This window comes from Pleurotus ostreatus (assembly GCF_014466165.1).
Source record: "Pleurotus ostreatus strain PC9 chromosome Unknown scaffold_7, whole genome shotgun sequence".
Taxonomy (NCBI): Eukaryota; Fungi; Basidiomycota; class Agaricomycetes; order Agaricales; family Pleurotaceae; genus Pleurotus; species Pleurotus ostreatus.
In genome coordinates, this window is record NW_023503162.1 from 1,628,181 (window position 1) to 1,643,167 (window position 14,987).

At 52.1% G+C, this 14,987-nt stretch overlaps 7 protein-coding genes across 7 annotated transcripts; 2 read left to right on the top strand and 5 right to left on the bottom strand.

Moving 5' to 3' along the window:
• Nucleotides 1-502: 502 nt before the first annotated feature.
• On the top strand, nucleotides 503-4,269 carry PC9H_009771 (uncharacterized protein; the record flags this gene model as incomplete). The annotated part of the gene is made up of 7 exons (XM_036779269.1): nucleotides 503-973; nucleotides 1,028-2,851; nucleotides 2,930-2,975; nucleotides 3,076-3,317; nucleotides 3,380-3,514; nucleotides 3,618-3,723; nucleotides 3,788-4,269. 7 exons carry the CDS (start codon nucleotides 503-505, stop codon nucleotides 4,267-4,269), a joined length of 3,306 nt encoding a protein of 1,101 aa, XP_036628658.1.
• A 1,767-nt stretch (nucleotides 4,270-6,036) lies between these two features.
• On the bottom strand, nucleotides 6,037-7,670 carry PC9H_009772 (uncharacterized protein; the record flags this gene model as incomplete). The annotated part of the gene is made up of 8 exons (XM_036779270.1): nucleotides 6,037-6,246; nucleotides 6,312-6,454; nucleotides 6,508-6,704; nucleotides 6,757-6,916; nucleotides 6,982-7,098; nucleotides 7,157-7,188; nucleotides 7,248-7,438; nucleotides 7,512-7,670. The coding sequence occupies 8 exons, from the start codon at nucleotides 7,668-7,670 to the stop codon at nucleotides 6,037-6,039; spliced, it is 1,209 nt and encodes a 402-aa protein (XP_036628659.1).
• Nucleotides 7,671-7,913: 243 nt separating this feature from the next.
• PC9H_009773 (uncharacterized protein) lies at nucleotides 7,914-9,105 on the bottom strand (the record flags this gene model as incomplete). Its single annotated transcript, XM_036779271.1, has 6 exons — nucleotides 7,914-7,955; nucleotides 8,004-8,395; nucleotides 8,455-8,643; nucleotides 8,698-8,758; nucleotides 8,823-8,949; nucleotides 9,011-9,105. The coding sequence occupies 6 exons, from the start codon at nucleotides 9,103-9,105 to the stop codon at nucleotides 7,914-7,916; spliced, it is 906 nt and encodes a 301-aa protein (XP_036628660.1).
• Nucleotides 9,106-9,468: 363 nt separating this feature from the next.
• PC9H_009774 (uncharacterized protein) lies at nucleotides 9,469-10,008 on the bottom strand (the record flags this gene model as incomplete). Its single annotated transcript, XM_036779272.1, has 1 exon — nucleotides 9,469-10,008. One exon carries the CDS (start codon nucleotides 10,006-10,008, stop codon nucleotides 9,469-9,471), a length of 540 nt encoding a protein of 179 aa, XP_036628661.1.
• An 85-nt stretch (nucleotides 10,009-10,093) lies between these two features.
• Nucleotides 10,094-11,020, bottom strand: PC9H_009775 (uncharacterized protein; the record flags this gene model as incomplete). The annotated part of the gene is made up of 2 exons (XM_036779273.1): nucleotides 10,094-10,921; nucleotides 10,976-11,020. 2 exons carry the CDS (start codon nucleotides 11,018-11,020, stop codon nucleotides 10,094-10,096), a joined length of 873 nt encoding a protein of 290 aa, XP_036628662.1.
• A 262-nt stretch (nucleotides 11,021-11,282) lies between these two features.
• Nucleotides 11,283-12,101, top strand: PC9H_009776 (uncharacterized protein; the record flags this gene model as incomplete). The annotated part of the gene is made up of 3 exons (XM_036779274.1): nucleotides 11,283-11,732; nucleotides 11,792-11,969; nucleotides 12,019-12,101. The coding sequence occupies 3 exons, from the start codon at nucleotides 11,283-11,285 to the stop codon at nucleotides 12,099-12,101; spliced, it is 711 nt and encodes a 236-aa protein (XP_036628663.1).
• A 169-nt stretch (nucleotides 12,102-12,270) lies between these two features.
• Nucleotides 12,271-14,517, bottom strand: PC9H_009777 (uncharacterized protein; the record flags this gene model as incomplete). Its single annotated transcript, XM_036779275.1, has 4 exons — nucleotides 12,271-12,483; nucleotides 12,553-12,781; nucleotides 12,856-13,931; nucleotides 13,981-14,517. 4 exons carry the CDS (start codon nucleotides 14,515-14,517, stop codon nucleotides 12,271-12,273), a joined length of 2,055 nt encoding a protein of 684 aa, XP_036628664.1.
• Nucleotides 14,518-14,987: the final 470 nt, after the last annotated feature.

The window sequence follows — 14,987 nt, forward strand, 5'->3', positions numbered from 1 at the left end:
GCAGTCGAATGCAGTCGCCGATGGAGCCATGGGGCCATTGAAAACATGCAGCCATGAAACGACTTCTGTTCTCTGCAAAGGAAGGCGAACATGAGGTCGAAGGCGCAGAACAATTGCAACTGGGAGTAAGGCGATTTAGGGGGATATCTGGATCCATCAGTATATTTTTCAAACTCCGAGATCCAAGCTCATCTGAAATGGCTAGGGTTGCAGTTTCGCCTCTGCCACAACTCTGTCTCCTGCCTCCATCATCGCTGCTACAATCGAACTGCACTGTCCCGCTCTAATATCGCGGTCCTGCTCGCCTGGCCGTGTCGTGGGCAGTCGTCTCCTGGGTTTGCCAGGGATCTTGCTTTGCGACCTTTCGCTTCAGAGGTTTCGTCCGTGAACTTTGCCTAGATTTTTCAAACATACCAAGATCCGCCGTCATCGGGAGATTGGGCCAGCTGCCTCGTCTTCAACCTGATCTCGCACCTTCTCGACGACCGATCTTTCGACGACCATGGCCTCTGCGCGACATCAACAATACTCCCTGCCGCCGTTGAGGTCGCTCAATTTCCCCCGGTCGACTCACAGGGACGACCAAGGAATAGACGGCGCAGTATCGGCAGAACCACAAAGTGCGACACAACAACACGAACACGCCCGCCTTCGCCATCAGCAGCCATGGGCGCGTTCGGGCCATGTTCAACAACCACAGGCAGCGCCAGTGCACCAAGGGCACCCTCATCAACAGCAGACACCACCACTGTCCGCAGGCCACGAAGTCAACAACCGTGGTATGGAATATACATCGAGGCACGACGGAGCAGGCTATGTGACACCAGGCATGCCGCTGTCGGCCCAATTAGCACCATCAACGAATTCTTTGACTAGTGTAAGCGCAGGTGCGCGTGGTGAGGATGCGTCTCACCTGCAACCTCCGAATTCGAGAAAAAGAGAAAGTGCCCATCGTCCTGCGCGACAAACACACGTGAGTACTACGGTACACCTTTGTGCACAGTCGATGATTGATTGCCATTGACAGCCTTCTTACTCCCATCCGCCGCCATACCCTACCTATGCAACCCAACAGGGGACCGCTCCGACGAGTCCAGTGTATCAGACGCAGCCCTCGATGCCTCCACCGCCACCTCAGCGAGGCCCTCCCGCCGGCAGTATCCATGCTGGGTCTCCCATGCAGGACCAGATACCACCACAACCTAGCCCAGTGACTCCAACGCACCCTGGTTACGGTGGATATTCGCATCCGTACATGCATCAAGCCAGGCCGACCAGTGTGCACTCTCAACATTCTCCTCCCCACCAACCTCCCGCAAACCCGTATCCTTCTCCAGCTCCGCCTGCGTCTACCCTCCCGTCCCAAAATTCTTGGGAACATCATCCGCGGGGGAACAGTAATCATCATCAACCCCAGCAACATCAACAGCACCCTCCTCAACAACCATATGCTCATCATCCACAGCCTGTCTCTCAACCACAGCCCTCTCATCATCAACAGCAGCGTCCTCCCCAGACGGTACATCACGCCCACCAACAGCAGGGAGTTCACTCGCAGCCAAATGGACAACACCAGCATGCCTCTCAAATGCAACATTCTTCCCATAATCAACATTACCCGCCTCCCGTGCAGTCACGGCAGCCTCCACAGCAGCCTCCATTGCATTCGGCCATGCACCATTTAGCATCTTCCCAGAACCGCCCGCATTCGCCCCAGACGCCCCAGTCTGCTCTGCCGACTTCCTCTCAGCAGCCTCAAGCTCCCTTGACTCCTCAGTCAGCGTATCCTTCCCCGCATGTCCAGTACCCCCCTCACCAGTCCCAGCACCAATCTCAAACGGTTCCGTCGCATCATACCCAGGCGCCTCTTCCTCCCAACAATCAGAATCAAAGTATACCTCCCGGACAACATCTGCACCAACATTCCAACTTTTCCCGATCGCAACCCTCCCCTCGCCCTCCTCAACAAGTTCATGCTCCTCCTCCTCCTCCTCAACACCACCCGCCTATTCAGCAGCAACAGCAACAGCAACCGGCTCCTCAGACCCGGGTGTATCCTGTTGAGGGTCATAGCGAACAAACCTACCAACAGCAGCCTTACTCGCAATTTCAATCAACGTCTCAGCCACCCTCGCAGCATGTACAGCAAATGGCACCTCCACCCCCTCAGCGGCACCAGCCCGTAGTACATCGTCAAGCGCCCCCTCCCAGCGCACCCCCCACTCACGCATCTCACCCTGCCCACCCATCCCATGCACCGAATCCTCCTCATCCTCCACAACCATCTACTAATCCTGCACATTCGTTTCACCCGTCACAGGCACCGCATGCTTCCGGCATCCACCAACCCTCTCATCCTCCTCAAGCCCCACATCTCCCGCATCCCTCTCAATCCTCACATCCATCTCAACCGTCTCATTCATCACAGCCATCTCAACCGTCACAACCTTCTCATGCCTCTCACCCTTCTCATCCATCTCAAAGCCCTCACCCATCCCAACATTTCCAGCATCCGCCCCAGCAGCCTCCGCAACACCCACCTCATCAACAGCAACCCGCCCATCAACCACCCCCAACACACGTCCAGCATCATACCCCCGCTCCTCCACCTCAACATCACCAACCCCTTCAATACCAACAGCATGCACCAAGCCAAGAACTTCAACCCATGGTTTCTCTCCCACCACCGGCCGCATCGCCCGAACCCGTAGCTCCCGCACAACCTCCTCCACAACCGGCCTCGTTCAGCCGTACTACGGCGCTTGTACCCACAAGTGTAGACCCTCGCGCCCCTCAGTTTACGTCCAGCGATCCGGAGAAATCATCCGTACGAGACAGCACAATGGCTGAGGTACGTCCATCGGCTCGCATATTATTGCCACATTGCAAAAACCGTGGTGAACTAATGTGTCTGTTATTCTCCATTTAGATCCTCAAACACTGCCACATTTTGTATGATTTTGCGGCACGTTATGGTGAGTAGGCTCTACGGTTTATATAAAGATTACGGGGCCTTTCCTTTCTTTCTTTTCATCTCATTCCAACGCATTGTACTCATGCCACTCGATGATCTAGCTCAGCTCACTGCGAGTCTTCCACACTCTCAGCCGTCGCCAGAGGAATGCAACGATATGACTCGGCGAGCGAAGGAAGTTGTACGCCTGTTGGAAGTTCTTCGGCGCATGGGCATGCCCGAGGCGGATAGGATCAAGATGGACAGTGCTTCCGTGAATTCTGCGGCAACAGAGGACCATCGCCCTCCGAAGCGCCCTTGGGAAGACATTCAAGGTGGCCCTGGAGAATCCTCGTTCTCCGAAGTAAGTTACCGTTGCACCATTCTCTGGGCCTTAATGGAGACTGATGCTTGGTGGTTCTTCAGTTCCCAGCTGCGGGTGATAAGGAACAAACAGCAGCAGAGAAGGATATGGAAATCATTCGCACGAAGCGCGCAACGAGTACGGCAGGGGGTAATGCGACAGCAGGCCAGCCCAAGAGCAAATATCGGAAGAGAAGCGTTAGTACTTTTCTTCCTTTCTTTCCTTGGAGGGAGATCGCGATATAGCCCTTCCTTCCTTCCCGCCCTGAACGAATTTTGACTGACTTCTTCGTGCTGATAGCGTGCAACACCACCTGGCAAGTGTCATTCTTGCAACATCCGAGAAACCCCTGAATGGCGGCGCGGACCTGATGGTGCCAGGACACTGTGCAATGCATGTGGTCTACGTAAGCTATTCACTTTTGATTGACAACGCAGCTCGTGGAATTTATTCCCGTCCTTTTTATTCAGATTATGCCAAGCTCATGCGGAAACGTGAGAAGCAGCATGGTAACAATCCTGATGCGCCTCGCATCGACATGGAGACCTTGAGGGCGTCGGCTCGTGCGGCTGATATCGGCGGGGAGAAACAGTCCTCACGTCCCTCTAAGCAGCATGGGAATCAATCGAATGAAAACGAGTCCAGTGAAAGTAAACATCAACCAGGAGGCGCTCAACCCCATCAACAGCCCCATCACCAAGGATCGTTCCAAGTTATGCAAGTAACGACGCCCACTGACATGGCAGTTCGGATGCAAACCGACCATGTGGCGGCCCAACAATCCCTGCCAACACCCGCAAGTGCAACCACCTTGCCCCCTCCTCCACCATGGGCAACTGCTCCTTCTTCCAGCCGCGGATATCCTCTTCAAGACCAGATGCAACACCAACAACACCAGTCTTTCTTGAGAACGTCTGACCATGGATCCTCGAACCATACATCCCCCCGCTAATCCTCGATATCACCAATCCATCTATCCATCTATCATATCTCATACATATATTCGTGATTGCCCATTCGAGCGTTTGGGCTTGTTATTGCACAGGTTTAGTCATGCCTTTGCCGTTATGCCAGCTAGCTATCGTATTCTTGCTGTTGTGAGTATATTTACACATTTGCCATTCTACCATTGTTCATTACATCCTATCCCCTCCGCACCTTTACATGACCTACTATGCTCAGTACATAATGAAGTATATAGAAGTGTAATATCTTGGTTTTCTGGTTTTTTGGGTTGACGACTTCAGACGCAGTTGAACCTGCATCGCGGAGATCCATCCTTGATCCCTTCTCCAGTTTCTAGTTTCCGACGTATGACGAATGGTTCCGGTTGTTGGTGATCTTAGTGATCGACCGGCGGCTGTCCATGTCAAGAAACCTGGTGCATTTTGTCGATCGAATTTTTCTGGAAGGATCTACTTTTTGGCAATCTCGCGTCTTACCACAAACAACCCGGGGAGTCGGGAACGCTTTCAAACTAGGATGCAACTTTGTAAGGACGATTTGTAAATGCCTTACTTAGCACTTACTCAACTCGTGGATCTCGATTAATTTGATCCTCGTTGGCGACGGAGCCGGAGTGCGTATAGTCGCGGTTGTGATCTCGCTGCTATAGGAATAGCTGATCCTTCTAGTGGTAAAGAGCGGACTTAATTCGTCGAGGCGTAGCCCGTTTGTGGACTCTGGAAATCGTTATCAGCGATCCTATACTTCGCGCCCCTCATCTCTGACCATATATCCCTGAGTTGAGTTTTGGATAAGCAAGGTGTCAATGAGGATTCAAGGTAAATCGTGGACCAAGGACCAGGATTCTGATACGGTATACTTCGGATGACAATGCCACATTACCACTTCCGACTCGCCTAGTGCTACCATCAGATCTTGGGCATCAGGTACGTCGAAGAAGAGGTGGGATTTTTGGCTTGGAACCTTTCGTCATCTCATGTGAACTTTTGATTTAGCGATAAGGCCAAATGTAGAGCAGCGCTAGTCGACTCACCAAGGGTCTTAGGCAGCGCCGATGAAGTTGAAGACTGAGAAACAGGAAGAGTAGATTGGAAATAGTCCCCACCGACGTGTGATTGATCCCAAAATTTGCCGACAAAGTTGAAATTCACCAACCTGACGAATCTCACCTCGATATGGAAGATGTCAAGCACCTCCAACCAAGATGGCAGCACCAATACACTTAATACGGCCTCTGTAGGCACTTCTAAACAACACTATGTTCTGAATCGCGGGATCATCCCCCGGTTCTACCGGTAACCGAACATCTATGTTTCATCTCATTATGATTTTTCTCCGCCTCTGCATTTCGTACGCCAGCCTGTATCGTTCCGGAACGGGAAAGCACCCGCGATCCGATCATGATCGGCGGGAGTATCCTGACCATCATGCAATAAATTATTGGTGGCAAAGTGATCTAGGGGATCCCGTACGGTAAGCGCCAGAGATTTCCTAGCCATGACACGATCAAGTGCGAGTATATCAGTACGACACTGCAAGAGCGTGATTAGAGGGACCAAACACCACGCCTCGGCTCCCTTTCCCCAGAATATCGATGATCGGGGTAGAGCAGTGAAGGTCAGTCTCCCTATTCCCCTACCCAGAATAGATCGAACTCGCGTAGAACAAATTCAATCGTTTAGATGCAATAACAACACCAGATATTTCAATCTGTATTCGCCCATATTTATATCCCATGACAAAATTTCTGATTTCAATCGTTATAACCCCTAGGCTTCAGAGATCCGCCCTTGTTCGGATCGACTGCGGTGGCTCCCGACAATTCGAGCTGCCTATCTTTCGCAACCTTTCCGGTCGACTTTTCGTAGTCCTCGACGGATGTAGGTTTCTCTCCGTGAGGAGTAGCTCTCAGGGCATGCCTTGTTGCGGGCCAGAAGTCGAACGTTGCGGAATGGGTGACAACCTATAGGAAAGGCAGCACATATGCGTCAACCGAATCGAGTAGAATGAAAAGATTCTGGAACGTACCCTATTATCCCAGATCGCAATAGAGTTGGGTTCCCAGTGGAATCGTACTTGGAAGTCAGGATTCTCACTGATTTGGTGGAAGAGGAACGACAGAATAGCATCAGACTCTGCCTTAGGGATGCCTATGATACGACGGGTAAAGCCTACGACCAAGGTCGATGAGTGACGGATTGATCATACGTCGCTAAAACCTTACCAGGGTTGACGTAAATACTCTTCCAGCCGGTCGCAGGATGGACGCGAACTATGGGATGAATCGATTCGATCTCTTTGCGGCGGACGTGAAGGCCAGCTGCTCGGGCTCCTTCTGCCTGAGCCACAGCACTGTGAAGAGCCGTTAGGCCTTCAAGGTACTTCTGTAGCCCAGGGCTCAAGGATGAGTAAAGGGCGTATCTACGAAATCGATTTAGATAAGCAAACGACTGGGTGTTGTTAATGAACATACCCAGAGCTCCAAAGGGTGTCGCCACCATATTCAGGACCAGTTATCACCTTCAGAGAAGTAGTGCTGGGCGGCTGGAGTTCGTAGGACACGTCCGAATGCCACAACTCCAGCTTCGTGAAGGCTGAGGTATCGGGCCGGCGAGACGCATCGTTGTATACGACTAACCATAATACACACCATGTTGTCAATTGTTGTTATTACTACAATCGCGCAGGATAGACTGACCATGGACTTCCTCCAAACCATTCTTGGGGATCGGCGTAGTTGCATGTTTGTGCAAAGGGCCAAAGTGTCGCGCGAGGTCCAGCTGTTCGTGGATGTTCAACTCCTGATCACGGAAAACTGGGTTCAAATTGGTTGAGCGATCTACGGCGGGATATTTAAGGCAAGATGAGCTTACAGACGACGCCTCTTTCTCCGATCAATAACGCCCTATCCAAGGCAACAAAAATAGTCGATCAAAAGTTACTTCTGCTGCTATAGATACTTACAATTCATCCTTTTGTGTTGCTGTCAGTTGCCTTAGGTCAAGGCCCAATATCTCTGTACCAATAGCAGGCGTCAGGTTCTTGACTTTCTGCGCCGCAGATAGCAGATTCTTCTTGGAGGGATCGGCGAATAGTCCGCGCTCTGTGACGGCCACCTCGGTCAGGGGCTCCCAATCGACTTTGGGGAAGAATGGCTAGTGAACGAGAGGTAGTTGAAGGTTCGATGTACCGCATTAGACAATTAAGGGAGGGATGCAACGAACTGACCTTGAAATCGGCGTACGGATAGGTGGTGTCACCATCATCACCGAGCGACGGCGAGTAGAATGGGTTGATAGCGATCACTGGTTCAACCTTGGATTTCAAGTTTGCCTGCGGGGTGCTGGCCGGGGTTCCATCGTCCTTGATGACTGCAACTGGCGCCATGATCTTTATCTCTGAAAATGGGTGATGGTAGCAGTCAAGAGCCTGTGAGATCTCGGGGAGCCGCGCGTCTTATATGAATAGTGCATCCAATAATGGATGATGAAAGCCATGGCAAAGTTAACGCAAGTGGGCTGGAGGATGGCGCAACTTATGTTGTAACGTGACTGCGGTGAGAAGGAAATATCGCAAACGGGTAAGAAGTATCCATGAGAAGCATGTCAATAAATACACACGCGTATACTTCTACAGCTTTGCTGAACCGGGTGCTAAATTTAATGTCTTCCACTAAACCGCATCGTCAGTTGGAATCAAGAATGAGTTATGTGTTCTTACCCAAGGGGCCCAGTTTTTCATGATATTCACAGAGTCAGTGAACTTTGGGAGCCTTCTTTCTTTGAATGCTTTCGCCCCTTCGACGAGATCGTTCCCTTCACCGGCTGTTATCTTCTTCAACATGTAGGAGTCGATGAGATGGGCCTCCTCAGCATTTGCCGGTGGGTGGTTAAGCATGGCCTTTGTAGCCGCGATAGAAGGTGCCGATGCGTTCGACGCAAGCTCCTTTGCAAATTTCAAGGCTGCGGGGAACACTTCCTCGCGATTGGGGAGAACAGCGTAATACAATCGGGTAAGAAGAGGATGGGTGGGTGTGAACGTTTCGCCCGACAAAAATATAGCTTTTGCCGCCGAATAACCGAGGAGGTGTGGTAACATGAAGACGGAAGAAGCTATAGAATGGGCGCATTTCAGTAGGTGATCATCGAGTCCCCTTTGCGTTGCAACCCACCTTCGGGCGTAATGGCACGGCGGACGAACGGTAGGGCAATTTTTGCATCCGCCCATGCGAACCGGAAGTCAAACGGGAGCTGTAATCCAGTCACGCCGACTCCAACTGCATGCCCGTTGACCGCTGCGATGGTGACCTTCCGGCATCGAAGGACGGCCAAAGTAACTAGACCTCCGGGGTCGCGGAAACCTTGAAGACACGGCAATTAGAAACTTGTTGACAGCCAAATCGTGGAGGACTCACCGTGGTCAGTGCTAGCATCTGGGTTGGCATTGCTCCATTTCCAGCCAGAAGATAAATCTGCCTATGAACCCGGCGCGAAGAAATCAGATACATGTATAGGAATATATATAAGCATCACCACTCACACCAGAACAGTAGGCTGGGGCGCTAGTGTCTGCCGTGAAGACTACAGCACGGACTCTGTCATCCTTGTCTGCGTAGTCGAGCGCTTGGATGAGTTCGTGGGCAAAAGCCTCAACGAAAGTATTCCTCCTTCATGGTAACGATAGTATGTCAGTACACTGTCCATTTGAGCGGTGCATGGACCACCTACGCGGCTGGGCGGTCGATCACAATGACCAACACCCCGTCGTCTAATGTGACCCGGATGTGTGATAACTTTAGTGAGTCGTAGTCGACTGCGGACATGGTGATATTCCAGTAGTTTCAGTGTAGCGAATCGCAAGTCAGAAGTTGATATACTCCCAGCTTCGGGTTCTAGTTACTCTTGTAGCCGGTGGAAGCAAGGTGATAGCACATAAGTTCGCGCCCAGCTTAGGCTCCTGCGCTCGTTCCTCTTTGGAGAAGGGCTAGGGAATGGTCAGTCTCGGTCAGGGCTCGGGCACGTGGCTGCGGCACGACCGTCGGGAGCGCATGATTTATAGGGTCCGTGTGAACATCATCCAGGAGAGCTCAGGGGACGCATTTGTTGTTTTTAGTTGTAAGCTTCTCTACTACCACACGTATTAAACAGAAATCATATTCGCACGCGATAGGCCTACAGAGTCCCCGTCAAGCGTTCGACATAATTTTCTTCACAAAATAATCCTGTCTCTCTTTGGAATTGATCCGTCCTTCCTGGAGACGTCCCAACCCCGCCTTGATACTCTCGATGTGTACCACAACAGGAACCTGAGACCCAATGAGATCTGGCTCAACTACCCTTTCTCTCAAATTCTCTATGTCCTCGCTGAGCTCGCGAAGCGTGTACAGCGACGACACTACCAACGCCAAGGCCTTCTTTCTGTACTTAGCGACGTCGGTCAGCAACGCTAGGTTCTCGTCGTGCTGTCGGACTTGCTGTCTGTTCCGCAAGCGCAGCTTCGTCCATAAGTCCGATAGAAGCTCTGCTTTAGCCGAATTGATTGAAGAATCTTCCCTCATGACGATTTCGTGCAGGACGGAAAGACTCTCCTCGAGTTTCTCTAGATTGGAGTGGCAGCTCTCCGCTTCTAGGATGAGTTGCCGAAGATTATTGGAGAGAATATCCATGGTTTGCGTGAATGCTGTTGCTATCATGGCTTGCGTGTCTCGTTTCGTTGACCAAGGCATTAGAGAAAAGACTGAGGGTGACGCGGCAATGGTCTGCGCTTCTTCGATGGTGCGAAGAGCGTAATTGCTGATCGCCTCAATACTATCAGAAAGAGAACACGTTGGTAAGAGTAAAACTGATTGCGAGCGAGGAAGCGTGCCTGTCCATCGCCCCGCCCATCTTCGCATTGAATTTACTGAGGCCCCGTCCGGTAGATTGGGCATTGCGCACAAAGGTAGTCATTGTCCGGGCGATGTCGTCTCTGCTCTTCATGTCGCTGACCTTAACTAACGTGACAAGGTCTTTGCTGGCCATTTCGACCTTCTTGAGGTCCAGAGATAGACCACTACCCCCGAAAGAGGCTGATTGATCTGCTAGGTGATCGAAGGTCTTCTTCTGGATGTCGAAGATCTTGGGGAAATCCATGCCTCGCAACCCTTTAGAAATGGTACTCCCTGTACTGAGAGACTCAGAGCGACAGGCTGGTAGGAGCGATGTTCCTGGGAGGACACATATGGGCGGTAGGGCTTCCAATAGGATGGGCGTTGCTTTCTTGGTGACCTCGAGCATCATCCAGAAGAACACCAGGTATGACATGGGTCCCTTCATCATCTGGGCGGCGCATTCCACGATTTCGAGCAGATATGCGAGGCAGTTGCGTGCCATGCTGAGTATTAAATCGGACCACAGGCTCTTGTCAACGGTCGGGAGGTAGCCGTAAAGCCAAGCCACAGTGGCCGTAGGTACGAGTGGCTTGGGCTCAGTGGAATCGAGAGCAGTATAATCGTCTTGATAGTCGAGGAAAGGCTTATCCTCCACTGTTTCGCCGTCATCGGACACACTAGTTGCATCGGGGACGCCCTCCACTAGAGGAGGGATAGCGTAGTTGGGGTTGGACAATTCTGCCCAGTCGTGGACGGTGCCTTTAGGTTCCTAATTGCAGAGCATCGTGTCATTGATCGTTAGAGTAATCCCCAGCTCACGCACCTCATGAGACTCATTCTCGTTTAAAGAGTTGACTTGGAAGTCCATGATGATTAAGTTGGGGGGAATAGTTCAGTGGCCTGGATGATTTATGTGGTAGAAATTAAGCTCAAAGAACTGCGATGCGCAGTCGCCTGCCATGTTCTTCCCTTTATTCATTAATGTGATGATAGAAAAAAGGAAGAACGCAAGGCTGATGACTGCAAGGCTGATGGCTGGCCCAGGCTTCTTTCCAGGGGCGTTCAGGGGTACGGGCGCTTGTCCGTCTTGAGTCAGACCGGTGCTGCGCTGATCTGCTCTTGCTTTCACCATGTCCTCGTATCTTCGAAGTTGGCTCGGGACTGGAATACCCGCCGCCCAACCTCCGCCCCCGACGCAGGATGACATTCCTGTAATTTCTAGATCATCGCCGCCGCCGCCTGACGATGAAGATGACGGCGAGGCCACGGAAACGGAAGACAACTCTCCTCCGCTCTTTCCCAGTCCATACAGCGCGCAGCGAGCGTCGTCGGGCGTACCGCGAATTCTCACCGATACCCAATTAATGCCCCCGCCCCCGCCGCCTCAGCTAGCATCGCGTACCCCTGGCGTCTCCTCAAATTCAACCTCGTTGTCAGCACCTTCGACACTGGCTGTCCCATACACAACCACGAAGCCCCCAGCGAAGCTGAATACCAAGAAGAAAGGAAAGGTGGCTCTCGCGCCGGGGCACAGTCCTCTGGATTGGGCGAATCTCAAGGCATCCGGCGAGGATCTGAGGGTGATGTGCCTGTTTGCCTGTCGCCGCTCTCGTATACGTTCTGAACGAGGGATCATCAGGGAGTGGATACCTTGATGCGCATTCCCCCGTCTGTGCTGAAACAGCATAACAAGCGCGACGATGCGTGGACGGCGATTAATGGCAAGGTTTACAACATGACCGCGTACCTCCCCTTCCATCCCGGCGGTGAGAAGGAGCTGATGCGAGTTGCGGGGCGTGATGGGACAAAGTTGTTTGGTGAGTGGCCTGTCATCGGATTTGTAGAGATTGTCTTGAATTTCAGTAGCCTCTACTCATGCTTGGGTCAACGCCGACTTCATGTTGGATGCTTGTCTCGTAGGGTTCCTCATTCCAGAGCCATCGACATAGACTTTAGTATCTGCATATTATCCTAGTTTTCCGTGCAAGTTCCTAGACATCATTCAACGAGAGCGATATAAACGTTATAATAAATAATGCTACTATTTACTTGAAAATATTCTACAGTGCAAGAAAGGATAACGAATGAGGTGTGGGGACGGGCAGAAGATCGAGTATATTAATGTGTGGCGAGAGAGGTAGCGAAGGGGCTGGGTTGCATCAAGAGCTTGTAGAAATCGGCTGAAGGAGTGGTAGATTCGGGGGTCTGTTCGCGCGATGACGCATGTAGAACGAAGAGATGGCGAGACATATCGGAGAGTTGTATTAGGCGGATAGTGTTTTGACCCTCTCTGACAGATGCTGTGAGATCCAACGGCGGGCTTGACGGCCCCTGCAAGGCAAATGCCGGAGAAAGGTGTTAGAAAGCGTGCAACTTATCGTATGACAGAAGGGGATTTACCAGGTCTCTCGGCATGTATGTACGGCACCATGGAGTACCTTCATTGACCTGTACAATCAGATCACCTTGTCGGGGCCACTGGACATCCATCTTCAGTACTTCCTCCGCCATCTGCCACGGCGTGACGGTGCTAGGATCGAATGTCAAGCCGTTCCACGCCTCGTCTAGTGTACAGAGTAGCTGCAGTCGGAAAGGCAGCCGCGACGCAGGACCAGGTTCATCTGAGCCGCTGTACATATAAGGTATGAGAACGCGGCAAGCATCAACGCAAAGGAATCTCGAGAAAGGGATGCTAACACTTACGCTTTTGGTATGCATAGTTGGGTGGAAGTTTGTGGGTCAACGGCAAAATCAATAGATAGGATGCCGGGCGAGGGAAGTCCGTCTTTGACATCCCACAGGCTCGGCAGGGGGCAGGAAAAGTTCTGGGATGGAATGTCAGAAGAGGGAGGGGACATATCAGCCTCGAGGCCGTTGGGGTGTTGCTGAGGGATATCGTCGTTTGGCTCAAAGGCCGTCGACGAAGCTGGGGGCGTCGCAGCCGACATAGGTGGCGAAGTCATAGTGTCGCCCTGAGTCAATTCATCTACCTTCTCTGACTCACGTTGGTCCCAGTCAGCTTGCCGCTCCGTCACTCTTCGTCTCTTCGTGCGTGTGTGAGGCTTTGACCCACTGGGCATCGAGGGAGGGCTCCGAGTGTCCGAGCTATGCTTGTCATAAGCAGATCGGTGGTGTCCAGGGATGTATGAAGCCAGATCTTCCCTCCGTTTCGGGATTCGGTGGACATATCGCGCGGGCGAATCAGAGCGTGACCGCGACCTGGAAGAAGAGGACGAAGAGGCGGGAGAATCATACGGTAGATAGTCTTCCCGGTCTCTTTTGCGCTTCATGCCGTAGGCGCCAGAGAGGCTATCATGGGGCGCGACCTGACTCATTTGGTGTGCGAACAAAATACGCTCGTCCTTGCGTGACAACGGAGCCGGGCGGTCTGGGTCACGATACAGCGAGGGCGGGGATCTGGGATTGTGAGTGGATGCGGAGGAGGAAGAGGAGGGGAATGAGGCAGAGTATCTACGAGGGACGTATAACACATCGATATCCGGGGCTATCGGCGAGCTATTCATCGAGTTGCGTCGAAGTCGGGGCACATAAGGTTCTGGCCGATCGGGGAGGGTAACTTTGCGACTCGTGTTATTCTTGTCCTTGTCCTCATCTTTGTCCTGATCCATGGGCGTGGCCTTCTCATAGCCCTTCTCAGAAGTCCCAAGGGTCTTGTTTTGGACTGCTGATTTAGCGGAAGAGTCGGACAAGGATATATCTGATCCGACTTTATGGACGGCTGGACGATCGGGGCTATGCGCCAGCTCTCCATTCTCGGCCTAATCCTGATCAATTCGCCGAACCCAGCACAAAATCATGTTAACTCACAGGGTCACTCGTCTTCACCCTGCTACTCAACGCGTTCTGAACCTCATCCAACTTGATCTCGAATTGAGCGTTCAGTTGAGCGTTGAACTCCTTGTTCAGGCCCGCTAGGCTTCTGCATACGTCGTCCGTGAAGAGCTCGGTGATTTTCTGCTGAAGTACATCGGGCGCTATGGTTGATCCGCCGCCGCGGCGCGTCAGGTTCTCTTGGACGAGCGAGACGAGGTGGGTCGGATAGAGAGCAAGAACAGGCGGGTCGAGGATCTCGCCTTCTTCGATGAGTTCAGTAACTTCCCCAGGCATCTGGCTTGAAACCGCACCGTTCATGGTGCTGGATGCTGACAAGCCACTCTCTTCTACAGCTATCTCGCCTGGCGCTGATGGCTTTTCTAATCCATTGTCTATATCAAGCACGATCGACCGTAGGAATTTATCGACCTCTTCAGAAACAGCACTCTGCGTGTCTGCCTGCGTATCCGATGCGCTTCCTTGCCCGTCAAGATCGGTTCCCTGCATCCGGGCCAACAGTGAAGGCGCCATGGAAGTTATGTTTCGGAGAAAGAGCGTTGCTTGCCCAAATGTGCATGTCCAGTAGGTGTGTGCATATGGTCAAGACTCAACAGACGATGGACTTCGCGCGCGAAATTTTGGATTTCCGAGAATATTTGCACGTGATTTATTGCCAGGGGACGCGCCGTGACATTGAACGGTTTGTCACGTACGGGATCTTGGTGAGTGTTACAATGTACGCGTTCACAATGCTCAAGCAAAACTTTCTGACGCGTAGCTCGCTCAGTGTAACGCCGATCACTAAACATAGTGCTAGAACACAGTTGCAATTTCGACTCATCAAAGTTTAGAATCCCTACAGGTCTCCCGTCGCGTCCACCTCAAGTCTGGATTTGTCTCTCACATCTCCGCACTACGCGCTCGTACATGCTATAGATATTCAGGAAAGACGTATGTGTGTGGATGTATCACATCGCCCCCGATGAATCCCCTTGAGAGCG